Source organism: Sebastes umbrosus, chromosome 7 (assembly GCF_015220745.1).
Source record: "Sebastes umbrosus isolate fSebUmb1 chromosome 7, fSebUmb1.pri, whole genome shotgun sequence".
Classification (NCBI taxonomy): domain Eukaryota; kingdom Metazoa; phylum Chordata; class Actinopteri; order Perciformes; family Sebastidae; genus Sebastes; species Sebastes umbrosus.
This window is the reverse complement of record NC_051275.1, coordinates 24,438,828-24,449,061: the sequence shown is the minus strand read 5'-3', so window position 1 is coordinate 24,449,061 and position 10,234 is coordinate 24,438,828. Positions and strand designations below refer to the sequence as shown.

At 40.8% G+C, this 10,234-nt stretch overlaps 1 protein-coding gene across 1 annotated transcript; it reads right to left on the bottom strand.

Annotated features, from left to right (window-relative positions):
* Positions 1 to 853: 853 nt before the first annotated feature.
* Positions 854 to 6,485, bottom strand: LOC119491825. Its single transcript, XM_037776052.1, has 7 exons — positions 6,268 to 6,485; positions 5,722 to 5,851; positions 2,964 to 3,057; positions 2,348 to 2,478; positions 1,744 to 1,886; positions 1,353 to 1,550; positions 854 to 1,237 (listed from the first exon to the last, which is right to left on the bottom strand). Exons 1-7 carry the CDS (start codon positions 6,276 to 6,278, stop codon positions 1,120 to 1,122), a joined length of 825 nt encoding a protein of 274 aa, XP_037631980.1. The 5' UTR covers positions 6,279 to 6,485; the 3' UTR covers positions 854 to 1,119.
* Positions 6,486 to 10,234: the final 3,749 nt, after the last annotated feature.

Here is a 10,234-nt window from a genome sequence, read left to right as displayed (position 1 = left end):
ATACTTGAGTCGTGTGTACGTGCGCCGGCGCTCGCTTGAGGGCACGCGTCGAAGTATTCATACTTCTGTGTTCTGCGACATCAGATAACAAAGTGTGTTTATGTTTCAGGTGCAGGCTGAAAATGAAACCGTTATTAAAGAATACACCGCTGCAGTGTCTGAATAAATCAACTCCAGCTGACAGGAGGGGGCAATGTGTGTGTAACCCCCGCTACACTGCTTTATCTATGACAGTATGGAGGCCGTTTTCTTTTATCCAGAGCACTTTACACCATCTACTCACACTTTTAGTGGGAATTAAGTTCTGCCAATGTGAGTGCTTTACAAGCTATGGAGGATTACTCTTTGTGTACATGTTTTGTGTGTGTGTGTGTGAGCTGCTGCATGAGGCTCACGGGTCATTACCCAGTCAGTCAGAGGACACGAGGCCATTATTCTGGGGAGTCTGGACGCTAAATGTTTGATAAGCCTCGAAAGCGGATGTCCTGTTTCTCTTCTCATATATAACACTAAAGACACAGCTACCGATTAAAAAACTCCATAAAATAATCTACATTGTACTTGTTTCTGCTCAGCTAAAACGATCTAAAATAATTCTCCAACGTATGTTCGGTGCAGTCTGTAGCAGACATAGAGGAGTGTGAATGTGTCGGCTCAGTTGAGTCCTGAGAGATGTCGAGCGGGTGGAGATGAGTCACGTAGCAATCTGATTATCCTCCTCCCTCTTTCCCTCCATCAGAGCCAAAGTTCGTCACAACCATTCAATCTCTGTTCTGCACCACGCTCAGTTAAAAACTCAACACTAATGGATGACAGCTAGAAGGCTTCACTGTATTTTCTATTTATTATCAAAATATGTGGATAGAATATATTTAAAAAAAATCTCACTTACAAAGATATCAATAATGATAACAATAAAAAGCATTTTACATGGCCTTGGAGCACATTACCATTACATTTCATGTGACGGCATTGTCGGTGTTTTTCGGCAATTGTTGTGACATAATTTGTGTGAATAAATTAAACAGTTCTATGAAACTTTTAGTGCTGAAGAGTACTTTGCTGAAGTCTTGTAGGACTGGGAAAACTGACCCCATACACATCCATCCACGGTGAGTGTCATAGAATGTTGCACATCCTGGTGGTTTCTGGGAAATGTAGTCTGATGGGCAGAGAGTCTTCTGGCAGCTTGGGGATTCCATCCAGGATCTCTAGCTTTGGCAAACAGAGGAAAACACTGCACAAAGACAAAAGCAGAAAGAGAGAAGATGACACAAAAGGGACAAGAACCTTTTGAAAACATAATTTTTGCTTTGATGCACTCTCTGCCTTAGCCCTCTTTATCTCCTCACCGTGCGCGGTAGTCCTGAGTGAAGGTCACTGGGTTGTGGGTCAGGTTGAGGGAGCGGAGCAGGCCGTTCCCCAGAGCTCCCAGTCCCCCCAGGGAGCCGATGGCGTTCTCAGACAGACAAAGGTGCTCCACTGCTGGGAGCTTTGGCAGCTGACGCAGACACACCAGGTGGTTACGGTGCAGGTTTAGCATCCTGCACCTGCCCAGAGGAAGCACAAATAGGCTTTCTTTTAATGGTTATTGATACGAAAAACAACATTATATTGGATGAAGGAACAGCTCTCACATCCGACTACAGGTGTTTAACAAGATAGTTGTTCAAAAGCTCTAAACTGTAGATTGTTCTACAGGTGAAGGGAGTTGTGGTGCAGTCTGGGTAGTGTGGTTCATACCTTGGCAGACGTACAGAACTCAGGTTGGTGAGGGAATTGTCAACCAGCTGTAGTTTCTCCACACGGATCAGCCGACGGAGGATCCGGAGGAAATTTTCTTGCTGGAAGGGGTCACCCAAGTCCTGATAGGACAGGTTTAACTCCTGAGAAGAGACAGGTGGTGAAATCGAGACCGTCTTCATCTCTTTGTCTCTGTCACAACATTCATTCTATTGCTTGCTCTGTTTACTCTGCCATACACTAACTCTCCCTCGTCGTTCCAGATCCAGCCACTCATCCGACTGGAAACTCCGAAATTTTGACTTTCCAGTTCAAATAGAACGCATCAATATATCGGCCCATTTCCACTCCTTCTCTGTCATATCATCTAGTTTGCATATGTCCTAGCTTTACCTGGTTTCGCCTGTTTTTGGACCCTCAGTAAACAAGAACTTATTGTCTCTTTCTGACTCTTTGTGGCATGCTTTTGGGTTCACGCTAGTTGTGTTTCTGAGCCATTACTCTCCCTCTTTCTCATCATTTTGTTCCTTAGGTCCCTAGTCTACTCTTGTACTATACTGTATATCTTTAATATTATACACAAACATAATGCTTTCTGACTTACCAGACAGTTTTCCCAGTTCTCTTGCAGTCTATCCTCCCATCGTTGTCCTTCATCCTCTCTCCTCCTTCTCCTGCCTCTCTCCAAACAGATGTCATCCCCCTCTCTTTGAAACAGCTCCTCTTCTGATGGCCCTTTCATGACGACATTGTCAAAAAAGTCTATAACAATGTTCACATCATTATCAACCATTACCTGGAAAAACAATTCCTAATCCTGTTTACAGTTTTAACATTTATCGGTTTGGTTTTTTTGTGTGAATTACTTCTTTTTTGAATGCTTAAATCGTTAACATTTAAGTAGAAGAAATCCCACTTTCCAATGAATGGTTGTAAGATTCCCTGTTTCTTTTTACTCCCACAAAAACTATGAATTGAATTTTCTAAAGAAATACTCTCAAACCACACCGCAACAGTGCATGAGTTAGAAAACTCTACTCGCTTCTTTTATAACACAGGAAGTTCTTATATGACATTTCCCTTCCTTCTGTTTCGTTTAATCCAAGCAGCAAACGGAGCACAAAGAAGGACTTCTAGACTTCTACTGTGACTACTGTGTATATTTTTGACTATCAAAGTGCAAAAGGTCACAGTGGTGATTTTCTCAGAGTGATCCTGACCTTCTCTGACCCTGGGGCAGGTCAGCTGGTCACCTGTGACATCACACTGCTCCAGGCGATGCCACGACACAAACCGGAATCGACTCGATGGAAGCTGAGAGAAAAAAGAAGAAGAGAGCAGGATGAAAAAACAATCAGTGACAACCACTGTTGATCTATAATTGTGGTGCCCTCCTTGAGTAAATGTGACAGGGTGAAATGCATACACAGAGACATTTGGATCATTCAGTATAAAGCTGAAGACACACACTAAAGCTTAATCTACTGCAGCTTCCCATTAGTGCGATATAAACTGTATTCCCTCAGCGTGCAGTTAGTATGTAGCCAGAATCAATGGGTCATTTTTAAGACCATTAACCAATACTGCTACACGTGTTAACAAGGTGAAAGGTATTACTCAAACTCCTTTAGATTGGCTGATGCTCGACAAGAACCACTAATGTTTTATCATCTGATGATGGCAGCCTCCTCCTCCTTTCTTGCCTCTATTTCATCCCTTCATCCTCTTTCCTTTATAGATCTGTACACACATCCGCCAAATGCAGTATTTCAGGTATCATATCACACAGCCAATTTCACACTACTACTCAATATGGGCAAGTGGATCTATTTGGTGGTTAAACATTCAAACATTTTAGTTTTCTAACCTCAAAATGAACGTTTCAGAGACTTAATATCTTATTCATAAAATTGCTAATGTAATGTGTAAGCTCACTGTCTCTGTTACTTCAGTGGGAGGAAGTACTGGACTAAACTCTTCCCCCTGACATGACCTTGTCACCCCCCCTTACACTCATCCTGTTCACCCTCACTTTGTCTGTGTAACCTTACACTTTCCTCTGTTACTCTAGACACAGGAATGACCCCGCTCAACTTGACCACCCCTCCTCATTGACTGGACACTCAAAAAAACAGCCCCGGGTCACCTGCTCATTTTTGGAAAGCACAGTGGATAAAATGCTGTAAAGAATAAAATACAAACTTGACAGACTGATGCACCCTCTCCAATCCAAATGTTGGAAAGGTGGTTGGTCAAATCACAGTCAAATATACAGATCAAATCATGATGGACTGCAAATAATTAGAATATAAAATGTGGATGATTCAGTCTACTGTATAATTATTTGTATGATTGGAAATGTATTAAAATAAGATACTATGTTTTACATTATAAAACAATGTCTAAATATATTAAAGAAAGTGTATAGGATCTGGCGGTATCTAGCGGTGAGGCTGCAGATTACAACTTCTCCCGTGTGCGAAGCGTGTAGGATTGCTACAGTGGCTGACGCGAAAACGTGAATGGCCCTCTCTAGAGCCAGTTGTTGAAAGAGTAGAGTGCTTAGAGTCTGTGCACGTGGGAAGTGAGTGGTGAAGCAAGAGAGAGCGGTGGCGACGGCAGCGAGTAACGTTATCGACTCTGGCTCAAGCAGGAAAAGTTAACAGGGTTTGGTTTGTCTGTTCTGGGCTACTATTGAAACATGGCGGTGCAAATATAGCGGACTCTTTGAAAAGGACCCACTCCCTATAAACGGCTCATTTAGTTTCAGATGATTACACACTACGAAAACATACTTACTAATATTTTATTCCATTTCTGCCAATAGATCCCCCTCAATGATACACACTGGTTCTTTAACAAAGCTAGATTTTTTAAAGCCTGAAAACAGAGCCATGAGGAGGTGCAGAAGTCTAGTTTTCTCTGAGCACTTGAATTACAACATGCTGAAAGGTTATTATGGAATTTTTGCCCAACGATGCCAAAACCTTAATGCCTACTGAAGCTTTGAACCACCTTAATCTTTTATCAGTTATTTATCATAACACCTGATGACAAGATGATTGGGTTCAGTTCCAAAACAAAAGCATTGATTACATACACAAGCAATAAAAATAACCCAAAGTTAGTATAAGTTTCATACAATACAATTTCTACGTCCTCATTCCCAGGACGTTAAATACAGAGGATTTTTCGAGGCCATCTGCGTTCGTTACCGCCGCACACAACACTCTTTAGCGCTGGTATGAAACGCCATTGTAAACCCATCCGCGGCAACAGTAAATGCTCTGAGAGAGTGCGCCAGGTGGGTGGTGAGGTAGTTTAAAGAGCAAAAAGACACACACTGGGCGGGTGAATGGGTCCATTAAACACAAGGCTTTCATCCAGTAGACCGCCGTTTGTGTTACAATCAGCTGTTCGTCCTGTGTACACAATATTCACTGTCATTTTCACTGTACAAACCATGTACCAACCATGCATGTCTTTCCTAAACATAACTCTAGTGGTTTTGTTGCCAAATCCTAAAGAGGTTTTGATGCCGAAAAATAAAGTGACGCCTTGCAGTCAGAAGTACATAGAGTATTTTGTTTACCACAGGTAAGGAACATAGGGAGGATTAGGTAAGAAGCCATTTTTCATCTTTCTTTTTCAAATAGTCAGGAGGGTGAAAAATCCCTCTGCTTGGCAATCTAGGCCAGAGGCCAGAGGCCTGAGGGATAAAATAGAGAGACAGACTGAGAATATAAGGTTCAGTTCAGAGCGGAGAGAAAGACTGAACTGGAAGGAGTGGAAGAAGAAAGGATGAGGAGAAATGGGGGGGAGTACACAGTAGAGGTAAGGAGATGGAAGAGGCAAAGCTACAGACGTGAAGGGAGGGTAAGGAGCACAAATGACTTAGAGGACGGCAGCAATGAACGATCACTGGCTTATTGTGTGTGTGTGTGTGTGTGTGTGTGTGTGTGTGTGTGTGCCACTCACAGGTGTAGATACAAGTCCAGAATCAGGACTCTGGTCCACAGAGAGAGGTGTGCCTGTAACCCCGGGGTCAGAGTACTGGGACGAGTGGGATTTGGGGAAACTGCCACTGAGAGTGTTCACACCTGAAGAACTGATAGAGAGAGAAAGAAAAAGAAAGATGGGGTCAAACAGGACATTATCACATCTTTGGGGCTGCTGTCTTTTCGTAATGTAAGCCCTGGTGTGTGTGCTGAAACCCTGACCACCGGCCGAGTGGTTAGAGTTACTGTGAACTGGGCCTGACAATGCAGATTAGGACCCGTTGTCATGGCAGCAGCAGTGGACACCTGAGCAGGTGCTATTAGCTATCTCATAATAGCCGCTGTATGCTGGGGGTTATAGCTGGACACACACTTGTGCCTTTCTAATTGATACTGCTTGTACAGTAATGTATACTAATATATATATAATGATTGAATAAATAATGATGCTGGTAAAACTGGTCTGTGTCGTCTCTTGAGTCTGATAATGTAATAAAATTGGCAGAATATATGAGTGTTGTCTTACCTTTCTGACATGTCCCAACCGTGTTGTGGTGAATTCTCCTGTCCTTCTTTAACACATTGTGAACGGCTCGGTTTAGCCCTGTGAAGCTGGAGCTGTTACCCATGGAGCCCGCTGGGTTTGTTGGTATTCACCGAGAGAAAGTGTACCGTCCTGTCCTGTGTGCTGCTCTGGTTCACTCTGGTGTGTGTGTGTGTGTGTGTGTGTGTGTGTGTGTGTGTGTGTGGGCCTGCTGCTGCTGCTGCTGCAGGTGAGACTGATCTACTGAGCTGCTGGTTGCCAGGCAACAGTGTTCAGGTGTATCGCACAAGACAAACTCGCGAGGCACTGCTGCTGCACAGCTCAGCCTCTCTCTGTAGACTAAATGCAAATTCAGCTTTTAAATGAAATGTGACAGCTCAATTACCTTTAAACAAAAGAGACCAGAGGGAAAACTTCTTGCTTTGTGTTAGCAACATAAAGAGTGCTTACATTTGTCATATGTTTTTTTTGTCTTTAATTATGTATAGAGGCACATCATTGGAGCAAATCTGACACATAATATAACACAATATATGCTGTTATTTTCATCAGTTTATCAGTCATGTTTCAGTGTCTTTGTTACAATATCCTTCTCCATCCTCTCCTTTTTTAGTTTTGGCATTATTTTTCTTCATCTTGTTGGTATTTCATCCATATACATTTTGTAAAACACTAACTTGGGTCTGAAAACATACTGAAATAAAAGTTATTAACCCTCATCAGCACCAACTGGGGTCCCTGCAGACCCTAGAGAGGTAAACTATTTGTCATATCTCACAGGTGTTTTATTCTGTCTTTCCAATTTTCATTACTTTGTCAGTCAATTTGTTCCTAATGACTTCATAACATTGTTTTCTGTTTTAATTAAAGCTCAAAAGCACCCACTTGCAAAATATATATATATATAAAATAATAATAATCTGTCTGTTTTTTATTCAGATGACATTAATTACATAACTAATAATGTTTTGAGAAAAAATAACTTAACATTTTGCTATGATAGTTGTTTCATATAGTTTATTCTCGGAGTCCCCATGGGAACCCAGTCGGTAGTCTTTGTACGTTAAAAGTGATGATAAGATGAGGGTTAAAGTTCCCTTTAATGGAGAGTACAAACAAAAACAAATAGGCAAAAATGTGATATTACTTCAACAAACATTTACAAATGACAAAAAACTGAGCAGAGGACTCCAGCCTCCTGGTGGCCATGGCCAGCTACACTGTCTTTTAAAGAACAAATGTGGGAATAATGGGATCAGTGGTGGGAAAAAATGAAAATCTTTACTCAAGTAGTACCACACAATGTTAAAACTATACCATACTAAGTCCTGAACTCTAATTTTGTTTAAGTAAAAGCACTGAGGTGTAAAAATGCATTTACCAAAAGTGAGAAATGTTCCCTTTCAGAGTAAATTATTTGATGCATTAGCAGTATTACTACTTTATACATTGTATGGTAGGTTTATACAATACATCACCGTTCTGAGCTAAGGACAGGTTGAGATAAAGCCTCTCTGTTTTTGTGTGTTTCTGTCTTTCTGGAGGAGGAGGGTTGATTTAGATTTTCAGTGGCACACAGTCAAGACATAAGGCACAGCTATCACAGCAGCTGGTGAAAGTAATTTAGATCATAACTCCCTACACCCATGGGCTGTCGTTCATCAACAATGCAGCTCGTTGTGTTTAAGATATTGCAGCGCTGAACACACACTGTGCGCACTGGAGAGATGAAAAAGCTATTAGATATTTCATAGAGGTAAATGAAAACCCTTGGTACTGCAGGGGACTGTGGGAATGATTCCCTCTGACATTGTTCTCACTTGTGTTTAGCAAGAGCTGTTGCCTCCGCTGGTTATTTGAAGCCCGAGTTATCATTTGTAAACTGTGGTGTATATCTGCTTTTGCAATTTAGCGTTTACAGGATTTCATTTGTTTTGTTCTTTTATGATCTGTTTCATCTTGTGTGACAGTCGTGTCAAAGATAATTGGTGTTCCTAAAACATCGACTGGAGATAGGGGATGGCGGCTGTCACATCAAAGCGTCTTTTTGTGTTTTTTTTGTGGTCTTTGTGTTTATCACACAGCACAAACGCTCATATAATGGCGGGGAACATCTGTTGGGGATGTAATTATCAAGGTTTATTTTCTAATATATTACTATCACCGTGCCGGTGGCCTGGTGTCATGCAGACAGCAAAAGGTGAGCTGGTTGTGACAGTTGTTTCCTGCATGAGATTACTCATTAATGTTGAGTATTTGCTCAACATTAAAGATATATACATACATCATACATACATTCATAAGGAACAATGTCACTGCTGCTGCCACTACAGTTATGGAAATTTGATTCTAAGTGTTAGCACAGGCAGTTTTTAATAGATGTATTATATAAATATTACATTCCTTAGTAATGCAAGTGTTAGAGACACCCTAACATAACGCAACAACCTTATAGTATTACGTTTCAGACAGGAATGGCATTGAGAGTACTACCTAGAATGTAGACGTATGTATTTTTTATTTTTGTTTGTATGTTTATATATTTATTTTGGTATTTCTGTGTTGCTGCTGCTATGTGTGTTTTTTTCTGTGAGTTTATGTTACCCATTCGTCTTTTGTTAGTAATACGTTACTGTTAGTGTAATGTTTTGTTATTGTGTTATGGGAGGGGTCTGGGGAAGTGGGATGAAGGTGGGGGATATTGTTTGTCTTTCTTTGTCATTTATATTTATTAATGAAAACAAATAAACATTGTTTACAAAAAAGGATTGGTATGATGTAAATATCAAAAAGTCGATAAAAATGTGCATTGAATAAATCTTACAACTAAATATACTATTTACAGCCTAATTAAATTTTGTATTTGGACCCTTACGTTAAAAATTTAATTTTTGTTGTGTGTAGTACTACTATAGTTTATTGCTTGCCATTGGGCATAATAAACCCACCATTTGAAGCTACCGCATCATGTTCTTCATGATGTTTTTTATTTAGATGCATCAGGGCAGACTATTTTCTCAATACAAAGACTTAAAGGTGCAGTGTGTAGGATCTGGCGGCATCTAACGGTGAGGTTGCATATTGCAACCAACTGAGACCTTATTGAACTTCTCCCCTGTGCCAAGCGTGTAGGAGAACTATGGTGGCCAACGCAAAAACGTGAAATTGCGAATGGCCCTATAGAGCCAGTGTTTGGTTTGTCCGTTCTGGGCTGCTGTAGTAACATGGTGGCTGGCTCCGTGAAGAGGACCCAGCTATACGTAGATATAAACGGCTCATTCTAAGGTAACAAAAACACAACAATTCTTATTTTCAGGTGATTATACACTAAAGAAAACACACTTATTAATAATATATTACATTTACGCCTATATATGCCCCTAAATGTTACACACTGTTACTTTAAAATAAACGTTCTTATTCTTATGAACATACTGGCTCTCATTTTCTTACATACAGTTTTCCTTATGAAGTGACATTTATGAGAATCAACATGCAGGTCTCATTCGTCCTTGGTCACAGTATATCCTTGCCTGGCATAGCGATATGATCTGTTTCCTTGTGTGTGTGTGTGTGTGTGTGTGTGTGTGTGTGTGTGTGTGTGTGGTAGCTAGGTGATGCCACAGGCCTGAAACGACTCCAAGATGCCTTGGCAGGACATTGTCTGCCCTGGGAAGCTGAGTTACGGTTGAACAGCCAACGTTAGGGCATTACATAAAGTCAATTATATATTCAGGCACCGAATATATCAACAGGTTTCATAAACTCCTGATGCATTGCATGTTTTTTCAATCTCACCAAATCATTTAACCTGAAAGATGTATTCGTTGTTATCAGTCAGATTAATATCTAAAATGCTGTGGATGACCCCTATAAGCTGCACTGTCCTTGAAAATACAGCTTACATTAAAAAAAATGCCTTTAACCACATAAAAACAACTGGACACAG

What these genes read in the sequence shown, in the direction of transcription:
- LOC119491825 (XM_037776052.1), bottom strand. An exon ending in AGAACTGGGAAAACTGTCTG is followed by an intron (nt 1,887 to 2,347) that starts GTAAGTCAGAAA and finishes GTCTCTTCTCAG; the next exon opens with GAGTTAAACCTGTCCTATCA. An exon ending in ACTCAGGACTACCGCGCACG is followed by an intron (nt 1,238 to 1,352) that starts GTGAGGAGATAA and finishes GTCTTTGTGCAG; the next exon opens with TGTTTTCCTCTGTTTGCCAA.